Raw genomic sequence first — 14,530 nt, forward strand, 5'->3', positions numbered from 1 at the left:
CATGTGATCTCCCAACAGGATGCTGCTTGTCATCTGCATTTTGTAAAATGAAAGCTCCTGGGATGGGGAAAATATCTTAATCTTATGTTGTCTTTGAGGTTTCTGTAGGCTGTTTTGAATGAAGGGACAGGAAAGTGACAGAAGAGAATATGGTTCAATACTGAAGAAGCTGAATAGGAGATTAAGAGGCCATTTTAGCCACTAGTGAGAAAAGTCTGTGACCGCACTCCTTAATTTTAACAGCCAAGTCTGTTTTCATTAGCATACATCAAGGGAATAGCACCACCCGGAACTGAGAATTCTTGTGTTTTCCCTACTAGTTCCCTCCTTTGAAGCAGCTGGAAGCACACGTGTGTTACTGTCTGTGTGTGTGTGTGTGTACACGCGCATGCATGCACGCACGCACACACTCCTTAGTTCTATCAAGCTAGATTTTTGTGAGTGGGAAACTTCAGGCTTCCTCCATGAACTAGACACTCCTTCCACCCACCTTCTCCTCCACCAGTCTCATCTTTTTTGGAAAGAAACTACCCCATCGTTTACTTTGAGTTCCCTAAGAAAGGAAAAAACCCTTCTGTGCTGTTGCTGAAAGGGCAGGTCTAAACTGTCGAATCGGGTCTTGTAAAATAACTCTATTTTCTTCCTTAGAAATGTGCTCTTAAGAGAGGGGCGCCTGGGTGGCTCAGTTGGTTAAGCGTCTGACTTGATTTCAGCTCAGGTCATGATCTCCTGGTTCGTGGGATTAAGTCCCACATGGGGCTGTGTGCTGACATTGCAGAGCCTGCTTGGGATTCTGTCTCTTCCCGTCTCTGTCTGCCCCTCCCCTGCTCTCACTCAGTCTCTCAAAACAAATAACTAAGCATTGAAAAATAATAATGTGCTCAGAGAGAGAGTGTGCGTTTTGTTTATCTATTTTATTGTGTACAGGCTTTCATCTCAGCTATGTTAAAGAAGCGTGGTCACTCCTTGTTTGCAGATAAGGAAACCAAAGTTAAGAGTGTTCATCAACTTGTCCAAGATCATGTAATTTGTTGGTAGTTGTGTTATGCTTAGAATTCAGGTTATATCTTGACCCTTACACCATCTTCACTGTGAGGATAGTGAGAATTTGGAGAAGGACCTCTTAATGTCACTGTCTTAAACATTGCTTGTTTAAAATTTTCTAACTTTTTTATTTTGAAATAAGTTGAGACTGACAAACTTTGAAAACGGTACCGGGTTCCCACATGTCTTTCACCCAGTTTTCCCTATTGGTAACATCTTATAATGCCCATAGTACATTCTCAAACAGGTTATCGATATTGGTACAATACTATTAACTAAACTTAGCCCTTACTCAGATTTCACCACGTCATACATTATTCTGTTACTGTTGATGGGGGTGGTTGGCAAGTGTACAGCACTGTGCACTCTTACTACATGTGTGTAGATTGGTATAGTCATCACCACAGGCAGGACATCGAACTGTTGCGTCACTGCAAAGAAGTTCCGTTCTTGCTCTCCCTTTATAGCCAGATTCTCATCCAGCCCTGTGCCCTGGCAACCACTGATGTTCTCTCCATTACTGTAATTTTGTCATTTTGAGAGTGTACTATAAATTTAAATTCTTAAAATATGAAATCTTTTGACGTTTTGTTTGTTTTTTTTGTTTTTTTTTTTTTCTTTTCGGTTAGCACAATACCCTTAACATTCATCCAGGTTGTTAATGTGTAACAGTAGTTTGCTCGTTATGACCGAGTAGTAGTCCACCATATGGATGTACCACTGCTTATCCATTCACCTGTTGAAGGATATTTCCTCCCCTATTTTTTCATTTTAACAGTTTTTATATAAAGTCATATATAAGATTATTTTATTCCTACATCTTCCCAATTATTTCTTTTTTATATTTGCCCTTTTCCTTTCCTACTTGCAAGATTTGGCTTTATGTTCAAGGATCTTCTTGTGGTCTTTGCAGTTTTAGTCTAGTAATAACCACCTTGCCAGGCTGGATGCCCACATGGACAGTTGTGCCTTTCGCCCTCTCTCGCTGTACTCGTTCAGTGTAGATGACGTATTTCTTCCTGTAAACCTGGACTACGTTGCCAATTTGCTGACCTCTGTAGTGCCCTCGCACAACCTGTACTTACTTCCTCATCCTTTTGGCTGGGCGTGGATCGAACATTGTACTTCTGTCTCAGCTGTTTGGAAAGAGGGGAAGACAAAATCTTCCTGCAAATGCGGGAGGGTGCATTGACATGCCTTTTACGGTTCTTCCTCCGGTCAGAAGTCACAAAGGGATTGAACTTCGTTTTGGCCACTGGAGCTTCAGCAGTGGCCACAGAAGGGAAGAGCCTCCTATGTATATTTTTTAATTTTTAAGATACAGATTTATGTGCAGTTGTAAGAAATAATCCAGTGGGATTTTGTCCTCATTGTGCCTTTTTATAGCCACACCCACCTCCCTTCTTTCGTTGTATTTATAAATGGTAAATTTGTTTATACTTCCTTGCCCTCTTTCCTGTTTTCCATCCATCTGGTGTCTAGGTTCCTTCTGCCCACAGAACAATCCAAATTTTCCATCACAACATGTGACACAGACCTAATCCATTCCCCTAAATGGTGCTGCAGACTTCAAAGTCCCTGGGGTCTGTTTTCTTCCTTCCATCACCCTAACACCTATTACACTATTGATCTGTCTCAGCAAGGTGTTAAGGAGGAAGAAAATCTGGTTGAGCCAGTACTAATGCTAGAGGACCGGTGGTCCCTAAGCCTCCTAAGAGGTGGATAAATCACTCCCTCCCCCCTACCCCTTACTGTATTTCATTAGGAAAGATGTTTATCCTGTAAGGATGAGGCCCTGTCACTCTAAGCAGCTACATCTTATCGGGAAAGGTAACTTGTCCCTGGTGAAAAAGTATGTGTTCCAGACTGTAAACCAGAAGTAGATGTGTTAAATCCTTGGCTTACTTAGGCATAAGAGGCAATTCTTCTTTCCTCAGTGGGTCTGGATGTGTGACATTCCAGAGTGGTTGGTATTAAAGATGTGTCACATAAGTAGGCCAGCAGTTCAAAAGTTAAAACCCTGGTAAGGTCTCTTTTCCCTTAGTAACCATGCAAAACAAGACCCAGAGTTGCACCTTTATTTTATAAGTCAAATTATTTGGTTTTATTAATTGTTTTTTTAATGTATGTTTCCCTTGTACTTTCTTCAGGATTTAGGAAAATCTTTTTTTTTTTTTTTTTTTAATTCATTCTAGCTTGTCTTAGTTGGAAAGCAAAAGATAAGTTTAAGCCTAAACCTGACCCTTTGTTAGAGGTTGGCATGGCTTGGAGAGGGGAGTATGATATAAGGAGAGAAAGATTGATTCTTCCTCATCCAACCCCCTCTGCAAAGAGCAGCTGAAACTTAGAGTCCAGGCCTGATCTGTCCATGACTACTCCCCTCTCCCCAGTGCTAGCTTGGCAGATCGGGCTTTTGTAGAGGAAGGCAACATTTCCTTACCAGTCATGAACAACAACAACAAAAAAAGAGTCTCCAAATGGTACATCTTACAAAGGTGTGGAAAAAATATTTTGGGGGAGAGGAACCACCCCTCTGTAGTCTGAGAGTTAACTCCCTTAGGCTGGTCGTCCTCTTTTTAGCTTCCTCTCCTCCTCTTCTGAACCCACATACTTTCCCACGAGAATTTTCCACGACACTGGCAGTGGAGAGGCTGTGGAGGAGGAGGTAGAGAATTGCCTCTATAGTCAGGGAAATGCCTAGAGCTGCAACTTTGACCAAAGTAGGGAGCTGTTTTCTATGCATAATGACATTCTTAAATTAGTCGGGGTTGTTTTTTGGTTTTGGGTTGTTTTTTGTTTTTGTTTTTACATTTGTCAGAATTGCCTTCCTGATTAATGTCAAACAGCAACTTTGAAAGTGCCTTAGAGACCGAATATTAAAGCTGTAAATAAATAGAGCCTCTTTTGATGTTCTTTTGTTTGGCTGGTTTTTGGGTTTTACCTTTTTTTTTTTTTTTTTTTTTTTAAAGTAATCTCTGTGCCCAAGGTGGGCCTCAAACTCACAACCCTGAGATCAAGAGTCACATGCTCTACTGACTGAGTCAGCCAGGTGCCCTGGTTTTTGCATTTTTAAACTTTTGAGGATGTACGTTTTTTTCAAGAAATTCAGGGTTGCAACAACATGGATGGAACTAGAGTGTATTAGCCTGAGCAAAATAAGTCAGAGAAAGACAAATACTATCTGATTTCACTCACATATGAAATTTAAGAAACAAAACAGGTGAACCTAGGGGAAGGGAAGGAAAAATAAGATAAAAACAGAGAGGGAGGCAAACCATAAGAGACTTGTAAATACAGAGAACAAACAGGGTTGCTGGAGGGGAGGTGGATGGGGGATGATGGGTTGACTGGGTGATGGGCATTAAGGAGGGCACTTGTGGGATGAGCACTGGGTGTTATATGTAAGTGATGAATCACTGGATTCTACTCCTGAAACTAATACTACACTGTATTTCAACTAACTTGAGTTTAAATTAAAAAAACAAAAACAAAAAGAAATTCAGGGTTGACCAATATCTTCCTGATATTTTTGCTAAATATATTGTCACCTTTTGTACTATGTGAAATTGCCCAGTGTCTCTGAGAATAAAGAGGTAAAGGAATGTAACATCTCATAGTGCTATATGATTAAAGACAGGTTTTGCTTACATACCCTAATAGATGAAAACAATGGTGTCGGTAATGCAAAAAGCAAATGTTCAATTTTCTGGTTCTAAATGCAATTTGCATGCTTCTGTTATATTACTGTTAATAATATTTTGGTTACTCTGATACAGTCAAGGATTTCAAATCTGAGAGGGAGGGAGAGAGAATCTTCAGCAGGCTCCATGCTCAGCACAGAGCCCGACACGGGGCTCGATCCCATGACCTGAGCCGAAACCAACAGTCAGACGCTCAACCGACTCAGTCACCCAGACGCCCTAATCTGGGTTTAAGTTTTGTGCTTATTGACCCACAAAATGAAAATCTCAGTGTTCAACATTGAAATTGTTTTATTAAAGTTTTCGTTTTAATTTGATGATTGTGAGACTAGAAGAAGAGAAGTGGTAGACGAGTAGCATCAGGAGTGTCTTTGCCTGTTTAGGGAGGCAGCAAATGAGGAAACTAGTGCCGTAAATTGCTGTCTGGTTATACTAAGTCAGTGTCTCTTGGTGTTCACATTTGCCTTCCATAACAGTGTTTTTGCTGTCCTCGGTGTAATACAAAAAGGACTAGTACCTTGGATGTCCCTCTCTTATGCTTTTATTTTGCTTGATCGTACATCTTGAATTGGAACTGAGATAACCATCCTTGTCTGAGTGAGAAACTGGGGCAGGCAGCCAAAATGACCCCAACAAGTTAGACTTTCACCCTTCCCTTTTCATTTGGTAATAATCCCTGTGACCCTTAGCAGAGCGTTGGAGTAGCTGTTCCCCCACAGTCAGAGGTTTTGATGTTTTTAGTATCGATGATTCCTAACCTCACAGACCCACAGAGAATGTAGGTGGAAACACAGCACAAGTTGACATTGATTAAATTGAAATTTTAAAACCCACAGAACTTAACAGAACCTCTCTTGGTTTGGCCTCTCAGTGAAAGAGGCTCTTCTCTCTTTGCATCAGAAAGAGATTTTCTGGGGCGCCTGGGTGGCTCAGTCGGTTAAGCGGCCGACTTCGGCTCAGGTCATGATCTCGCAGTCCGTGAGTTTGAGCCCCGCGTCGGGCTCTGTGCTGAAAGCTCAGAGCCTGGAGCCTGTTTCAGATTCTGTGTCTCCCTCTCTCTGACCCTCCCCCGTTCACGCTCTGTCTCAAAAATAAATAAATGTTTAAAAAAAAAAAAAATTAAAAAAAAAAAAAAAGAGATTTCCTTGAACTGAGTACTGGCTACCTTTCAAGCCAATGCCAGCCTCCATACTAATCCTCTTCTCCTTTTCTTCCTAACAGCTGTCGCTGAAGTGTAGAGCTCCTGAAGTCTCTCAGTACATCTATCAGGTCTACGACAGCATTTTGAAAAACTAATAGACTGGTCCGGCGCCCTCCGGCCATCCTGTGATTGGTGCAAGCCAAGAACTCTTAACTGGAAGAAATTGTATTGCTGTGTAGAATCTGAACCCAAACACACTGAGGCCACCCACCAAGGTAGTGACTAGTCTAACCTGTGCTAACATTAGGGCACAACCTGTTGGATAGTTGTAGCTTCCTGTGAACATTTGTAACCACTGCTTCGATCACTTCCCTCCTCTTGCCACTCGCCGCCGCTATCTGTCCTTACTTGTGAGCTTCTCCATAGTGTGCCAGTGGCTGGCATTTTTGAGTGTAGTTTGATATTTTGTAATTGAGAGCTCATTTCAAAAGCAGAAAAAGACAAAAAATATTAAAGCAAGGAAAAGTGTCACTGAAACATAAACTGCACTTTATTGTTTTATATTTTTGTACATATGAGAAATGGAGGGCATAGTGTACCTGGTAGAAAGTGTTAAAACACCTGACTGCCATTAACCACACAGTCCTGGAGGAAGAAATGCAGTTATTTGCACCCCCTGTTAGGGGTTCTCTTATCTGTGGCAACCTTGCCCCTGCTCATTTGGGTTTTCACTTTCTTCTCTCTCCAAAGTCCCTCCCTTTCTTTATGATTTCCGCCCCCTCCGCCCCCCACACCCCTTATTATCATCTCATCTGATTGCTCTGCAGTTGGGAATGGTGGTCTTCCTTGAATGGTGTTTCAGGGTGTGGGAAATAGGGCCTGTTGGCACTAAAGCTGAGAGACGTTAGAGCGTCCTACATTCCTTTCCCTCGATCTAACCCGTTAACACTGATCAAGGAATTTGAGTAGAGATGGGGATCAGGAACCAAACTGTGCTTCCCCCTCTCCCTGCCCTGGATTTAATTTAATTCTCAGCTCCAATTCAGATCTAAAATCCTAGTTTTAGAGTTGAAACAGACTTTAAATAATAACTTATCCAACCCTGTTTTTCCTAAAATGGAAAAAGACAAAGATGTAGACTGCCTGAGACCTTTTAGCTGTTGAGTCGCAGAGCGCAGAGCGGGAGGACTGGGTCTCCTAAATCCCCATCAGTGTTGTTGGAGACTGCAAGAGCCGCTCGCTCGTTTTTCTTTCCTCAACGCCTTTCTCTTACCTTTCCTGTCCTGCTTCTTCATGGCTCTTCTCCTACTCCATGCTGATTTTGGCCCTCCATTCACTGGCATCAGGTGGCAGCAGAGTGTCTCTTCAGTTACCGGAAGGTAAATCCAGATGCCAGAATGAGAGGGTAGCTGAGTGTTCCCGCACGTGCTCCTAGAGCCACAGTTCTTGAGGCCAGGAGGGTGGGTGCAGAGATGAAGTGAGCTTAGAGAGGTCGTGGACTCACTCTATCCTTTAACAGTCTGATCTGCCCTTTACTTATGTTAATTAGGCCCCACAGGCAGTTGACACCACCTCAGAGGGTCAGTCAGTTCTTGTCATCTCTCCCAAGACTGGGAGATACGAAATCCCCTAACACGTTGGGCGTGTTTTGTCCAAGAGTGCTTTGTGCCCAAAGCACCAACTCTTTAGCTGTGTTCACACTATTACATCTGTGGGCACTTGTCACACTGCCTGGTGCCCAGTGCTCAGGGTGCGGGAACAAGACCGCTCTTCTCCGATGCCCTGTTCAAGTCAGAGGCAGTTTGGGGCCCAAAGGCCTCATGTTGAACTCAGACCTCCAAGTGAGTCCAAGGGGAGAAATCCTAGAAAACAGCAGAAACTACCCTACAGCCCTGTCATGTCTGAAGTGACCCTGATTCATATGAGGTACAAAGCTTTGGGGGGGGTGGGTCCCCCAAAGCAATTTCCTAAACCTTGAGACTCTCCAAGAGAAGAATTACTGGGGTCGGGGGCCCTTGTCCTGCACTCACCACCCAAGGCACGTGGAGGATAGTAAGTAGCACAGGGTACGTATGTGGGAGGTGGGTAGGTTGGCTGTGTGTCAGGTGGAAAAGCAGGTCGATTAGTTTCCTTGTTGGGAGATCATGGAGTCGGATGGACACAGGCAGTGAAGAAGGTTCACACTACAAATACCAAGTTCTTATCTCAGAGCAAACCGTGGTTGCACAGGGAAATGTATGTGTCAGCTAAACAGACAGCACACAGTTTTATACCAGAGTATGTCCCTCTGCCTCTGAAACGAGGCTTCTCTCACCTTCCCCAGCAGTGGTGGGTAACAGCTGCTGTTCTCAGCTCACCTGACTGAGCCAATCCGGGAATCCTTCACTCCTTGGGGAGGCTGCCTCCTGTCGCAGCCCCGAGCGTTCAGGGAGGGATCCTGCTCCGTGGAAGAGGACCTCTCTCCTGAAGAGACAGACTGTCGCCTCCACTGCAGCTTCCCTTTTGGCCCGTGTCAAGCTCGGCCGAATCGGGGAAACGGAGTGGAGCTTGCCCTCCATTCTCCTCTCCTCTGCCTCCGTATGTCTTTGTAACATCAGCTGGTATCCTACAGAGGGCAGGGAAGCACACACACACCCAGAACTCTTGCTGGTCAGAGATTCCCTGAGTGTCTGTCCTCGCCCGAGCCTGTTTCGTGTGTCTGTGTTGTGGAGAGCAGTTGGGAGTGGGAGGGGAAATGTTGCCCTAAGAGTGCTTATCATTCTTTGGTTATTGGGATCTGTTCTTGGGGAGGGTGGGGGTGGGGGGAAGCCTGACCTTGTGTCTTCGTCAATAAACTCATTTACACAAAATGAAGTTTGTGGTGTGGACTTTGTTCCCAGAACCGACCCTCTAGGATGCAACACTGCTGGCCAGGAGAGGGATGGAGCACTAATAAGCATACTGTTAGAACTTTTCTTTTGGCTCCCTAACCGTCCCAGGGATTTAGCCAGATGAAATTAAGACTACGTAAGGAAGAAGCCTGTATCTCACGGAGGCTCCTGTTAACCAAGCCCCCTGTCACCACCAGCACCATGGGCAGGAAGTGCTCACAGGAGCTAGTCTGTATCCCCTGGCAGGTTCTCTGCTAGGGCCCCAGGCAGATGGTCCCAGGGACAGCCAGCCAGCCAGCCAAGGCACAGGGGTAGAAGCGGCACAGCAGAGCTACTCACCAGCTTCCTGTCAGCCAGGACGACTCATCTCGATGTATAAGCGCCGCTGGGACCTGAACTCAGGGCCGGCGTGTTCCCAAGTGAAAAGAATTCATGCTTCAAAGCAAGCTTCCCCAGGAGTTCAAGTCCAGTCACGGGCATTTGCGTCACAGGGAGCACAAGACCCAGGTGTTGTCAAGATAGAGGCCCTAGATCGTGATGAGCAACAGCCTCTGAAGTCTTCTAACCTGAAGCTCAGTAAAGAGGCTGAGGGATCCAGCGCCAAGGTGCCCTGAGCCTCTCACCACTAGAGCGAATGTAGAGAAGCTGCTTAGCACTTAGGCATTGGGACTTGGATGTCCCAACTCCATGAGTGAACTGCCTTTGGCAGCCAGCAACTTTTGGGTTGTCACCTTGTTGCTGGCTTGCAGTTAGCCCAAGCTGTAACAGGAATAACACTTGGGAAGCAGTGGGGTCAGGATGGTCTTTGTTGATGTTCAAGGCCAAAGAAATGAAGAGGGATGGGCTATGCTGAGATCTATCTGGATTTACCAACTAAGAATGATACCAGGTTGGGCAAAGAAAATCTTTAGGGCAGAGGGTTTCAACTCTTCGCCCCCACCCCCGCCAAAACTCTATTTTTAAGTAATCTCTCTACCCAACATGGGGCTCGAACCCACAACCCTGAGACCAAGAGTTGCATGCTGCATCGACTGAGCAAGCCAGGTGTCCCCAGAGGCTCTCAAGTCTGGTGTGCACATTGACACCACGTCTCGGGTTTCAAAAACCGGTGATTCTGCTCAGCCAGGCTGGCGTGCGGCCCTGGGGAAATCTGCATTTTTAAAGAACTCCAGTGTTTCTAATGTGCAGCTGGAGAAAGACACACCTGTTTGTCTACTTTTAAAGGGATACAGGTGACAAATGGTAAAGCACTGGGACGGCAGTGGGGGGGGGGGAGGGGGGGTGGGAGTCGGTAATCTGGGAAACAGGTGAAGGGGATTAAGAGGTGCAAACTTCAGGTTTATAAAAAGCCATGAGGACGAACCGCATAGGGCGTTGTAGTCGATAACGTAAAAAATTTGCATGGTAGCTACACATACTGTGGTGTCATCTCATAATGTATGTAATTGCAAATTACTGTGTTGTACACCTGAAACATGTTGCATGTCAGCTATACTTCAGTTTTATTTATTTATTTATTTATTTTATTTATTTATTTTTAATGTTTATTTATTTTTGAGACAGAGAGGGACAGAGCATGAACAGGGGAGGGTCAGAGAGGGGGAGACAGAATTTGAAACAGGCTCCAGGCTCTGAGCTTTCAGCACAGAGCCCGACGCGGGGCTCGAACTCACGGACCGCGAGATCATGACCTGAGCCGAAGTCAGACGTTTAACCGACTGAGCCACCCAGGCGCCCCTATACTTCAGTTTTTAAAAGTAAGAAAAAAGTGAAGTTGCCAAATAAAATGCCAGTTACCCAGAATCATACTGGGGAAAAAAAAATGGTAAAGTACTTTCATGCGCATGACACCTGCCTACCCCATGAACCTGGCATTACCCCCATTTTTCAGGTGAGGTGCGACAGAGAGTGGAACAGTTCCACTGAAAGTTCTGTAATAGGCCCTCCAGCCCCTCTACACTCAGCCACCAGGCCAATAGCCGGCCTTGCTAAAACCCCAAGCTACCAGGATATGGAACAATAAGCAGGGCTTGCCGGCCCCAGACTTTGACCTTCGGTCGTACCATCCTTCTCAGCCTCCAGAATGGCGACTAGGAAATTCTGAGATATCAGGTACATTGTTTCTGAAGCTAAGAAACAGTTGAGGACTCCCAGAATTGAGTCTTCCTACTCCCACCTCATGCATTGATGCTTTTTCTGATTTTGCTTGGACCCAGATTTCTTTTCCCCGCCACCCCCAGCTCCAGGAGGCAAGAGCCTGTTTATTTTAATACCTGGTGTGGCACTTGGGAAAGATCACACCTCCCCCGTTGTTACCCATTTCTATCTCCTGAGCACTAATCCTAGAATCCCAACCAGCCCCCAGACATGTTATTAGCAACAAGGATGTTTCTTGAAAAGTTTCCGAGTTGGCTGCAAACTTACCATCTCAGTTTTCTCATTTAGCTTTTGCCCTGCCATTCTTGATACTGCCAACAAGGGGAAGGCTGATTTGGGGGTTGATAGGACGCAGATGGACTTAATCTCCAGAAGAATTGCTTTGAAACGGGACTGCCCCAGCACTCTGGGACTGAGAGAACGGCTCAGGAAACAGGACTGCCCCTGCACTCTGGGACCCAGAGAATGGCTCAGGGCTTTCTCCCACTATATGGGTATTAGAGGAGAATGTTCAAATCCAGCCTTGGGCTTCCCCTCCCTTGTTTCATTCACTTTCCACTTAAGGTCTTAGGCTCCAGGGTCTGGCCAAACAGCCTCTGAAAGCTCAGTGGGGGTTTCAGCTTTGATGGAGGGTTTGGGGGCCTGTGGACTAGGCAGCTCCAGGTCTCTGTTTTTTTGTCCCCCTCGGGTGCCTGGGCCTCAGATGCTGCAAGTGGACCCACGCATCTGCTCCCCCAGAGTCTGTGCTTGCGTCTCAGGTGTCCCCACAGGAGGCCCAAGGTCAGACCCAAGGACAGAGCCTCTCAAATTTTTTCACCAAAGTAACTGTAATGATAGAGGAGAGTGAGCAGTCCTCTACAGTGTAAGAAGTTCTTAGCCCAAAGTGACTCTCAATAAACTGAAATGACGTAGGGGCACCTGGGTGGTTCAGTCAGTTAAGTGTCCAACTCTTGGTTATGGCTCAAGTCACGACCTCATGGTTCGATTCATGGGTTTGAGCCCTGCATAAGTCTCCCCGCTGACAGCATGGAGCCTGCTCAGGATTCTCTCTCTCTCCCTCTCTCTCTGCCCCTCCCCACTCATGCTCTCTCAAATAAATAAACTTAAAAAAAAAATGACTTAGGAGAATCTTAAATGCAGGCATATTTTGCATTTTATATTAATACTATGGCTTCTTGTTTTTTATATAAAAATATTTTAAATGACCTACCACCGAAGGCAAGTGTGAGGCTCCAGGATGGACCTTTGGCTTTGTGTTCCCCTAGTAGGAGAAGCTTCTGAGAAGCCTGGTGCCAGGTTATGAGTATGAGCACTGCACAATTTCTCTTTCTAGTCTACCTTGGGCTAAGATAGAACCAGAATGGAGGTGTTGGCCAGTAGACACAAAGCCTGAGATCTTTGGTCATAGTAAGCATTAACGATTTTGAGATACAACGCAGGGGATGGACAATGCCCCGGACAATTAAGTTAGGAAAAGTGTCACTCTAGGTGACACTGTTAGAACCCCATGGGTCAGTAAAATCTGATTTCTCCCTGGGAATTCTTCCCGAAGGAAGCCATATCCTTCTCAACCCTGTATTTGTTTCTAGCTGCTGCCCTGGCCCTTCTCATACACCACCCCAAGCCCCTAGAAGCCCACCTAGAATAAAAGGAAATGCTTTTCCAAGGTGATGTTCAACCTCCCATACGAATGGCTGTATGTCTTTTAAAAAGGCAAGAAAAGGGGGCACCTGGATGGCTCAGTCAGTTAAGTGTCTGACTTTGGCTCAGGTCATGATCTCACAGTTCGGTTCATGAGTTTGAGCCCCACATTGGGCTCTCTGCTGTCAGTGCGGAGCCGCTTCGGATCCTCTGTCTCCCTCTCTCTCAAAAATAAATAAACATTAACAAGAATGAAAAGGCAAGAAAAAATAAAGGCTACATGTTGAGACTTCCTACAGGTCAGGCACTGCTGTTAAGAACGCTACACTCTTGTAAGTCCTTTATGCTGAAAGGACGACTGATCGCATCTCCGCTGCTTTACAAATAAAGCAATAGCTGGGGCACCTGGGTGGCTTAGTCGGTTAAGCGTCCCTTGGTTTCAACTCAGGTCATGATCTCACGGTTCATGAGTTCGAGCCCTGCATCAGGCTCTGTGCTGACAGTGAGGAGCCTGCTTGGGATTCTCCCTCTCTCCCTCAAAAATAAATAAACTTATTACAAATAACGCAATAGGATTAGGATAGTTCAAGTTACTTGCCTTCAGTTACCATCATGGTCACGTAGTCAGTGGAGGGCCAGGATTTAAATCCAGATCTGTCCGATTCTGAGGCCCAGGCTCATAACCACTACACTTTCTGTCTGGATAGAAGAGAGAGGAGGAGCAATTGGGAACATGCCCAAAATGCAGAGCCCAGAGGGAGGAGGAAACTGGCTCCATGAGGAATCTGGAACGCAGGAGTAATAGGAAGTCTAGAAAGTCGCAGGGGGGCGGGGGTGAGCTCTCTGGGCTTCCCCTTCCTCTTCTGCCCTGCAAGCAAGTACAATGTGACTCTGGCCAGGTGGTCACTGCCCTGCTTCAAGACCCTTCATTACCTTACCATCCAGCACAGGGCTAGGTCCAAATTCCTTACCCAGCAATCATCACCGCCTTTGAGACCTCACCTCAAGCCCCCTCTCTGCCTCCTCTCGCCAAGCTGCCAGCCCCCTGGGCTCCCTTCTCAAAGCTCTGTACTTGCTCCCATCTTCTCTCATCTGTAGCCCTCCTCTCCCACAACCTCCTCTCACCCTGACACCCCAAATCCATTTCTTTCAAGGCTCCTTCCTTGAAACTTGCCTCCTCTGACACCTCCACTGACTCTCCTAACTATTTGGTCCCCTCCCTGCGCCCTCCCTCCAGAACCCTGGCTTTTCACACAGCACAGAATTAGTGCTGCTGGGCCAGCTTCTCCCCCTTGGGCGGGGAGGGCCACCCAACTAGAGATCCCCATCTTCTATTCCAAATTTTGCCCTTCAGTAAGACAAGTCACTCCACCCCTCTCAGTCCCCAACTATCCCATCTGTAGAATTGACCCCACATGGGGCACCTGGGTGGCTCAGTCAGTTAAGCAACTGACTTCAGCTCAGGTCATGATCTCACGGTTCGTGGGTTTGAGCCCCGTGTCAGGCTCTGTACCAACAGCTCAGAGCCTGGAGCCTGCTTCAGATTCTGTGTCTCCTTCTCTCTCTGTTCCTCCCCTGCTCGTTCTCTGTCTCTCAAAAATAAATAAACGTTAAGAAAAAAAAAATTTTTTTTAAAGAATCGACCTCACAGAATTGTGAGGATTAAGTTTGAGGACGCAGGTAAAACTTAGAGCCCGTTGTCTGGCACACAGGACGCACTCCACAAATGCTAGCTATGATGAATGACACTGTGGCCGCTGGTTTTAGAAAAAAAATATATAGGTGATTCTGCCTGCATGCAGCCCCTGCAAATGCTGGCCTCTCCCGGTGTGGAGAAGAGAGGGGAGCAGTGGGTTGAGGGGAGTGGAGGTCATTCACTGGCAGGAGATACGCTGCGCTCTGCGGCCAGCCTGGTGTGCCCTTCTTGCACTGCTGCGGTGAAGGGCGAGAGTGACCACCCTTCACTCTGTCCTCCA

At 46.1% G+C, this 14,530-nt stretch overlaps 1 protein-coding gene and 1 pseudogene across 4 annotated transcripts in view; one reads left to right on the forward strand and one right to left on the reverse strand.

Annotated features, from left to right (window-relative positions):
* AP2B1 (adaptor related protein complex 2 subunit beta 1) overlaps positions 1–6,683 on the forward strand; it is a 126,395-nt gene extending 119,712 nt beyond the window's left edge. For all 4 annotated transcript variants that reach the window (XM_015078452.3, XM_015078454.3, XM_015078453.3 and 1 more), the window contains one exon: positions 5,967–6,683. In XM_015078452.3, the coding sequence (XP_014933938.1) occupies positions 5,967–6,041 (75 nt within the window). In that variant the 3' untranslated portion in view covers positions 6,042–6,683. The remainder of the gene's footprint in view (positions 1–5,966) is intronic.
* LOC113592583 (60S ribosomal protein L26-like) lies at positions 1,651–3,306 on the reverse strand (annotated as a pseudogene).
* Positions 6,684–14,530: the final 7,847 nt, after the last annotated feature.

The sequence above is a fragment of the Acinonyx jubatus genome, chromosome E1, assembly GCF_027475565.1.
Source record: "Acinonyx jubatus isolate Ajub_Pintada_27869175 chromosome E1, VMU_Ajub_asm_v1.0, whole genome shotgun sequence".
Classification (NCBI taxonomy): Eukaryota; Metazoa; Chordata; class Mammalia; order Carnivora; family Felidae; genus Acinonyx; species Acinonyx jubatus.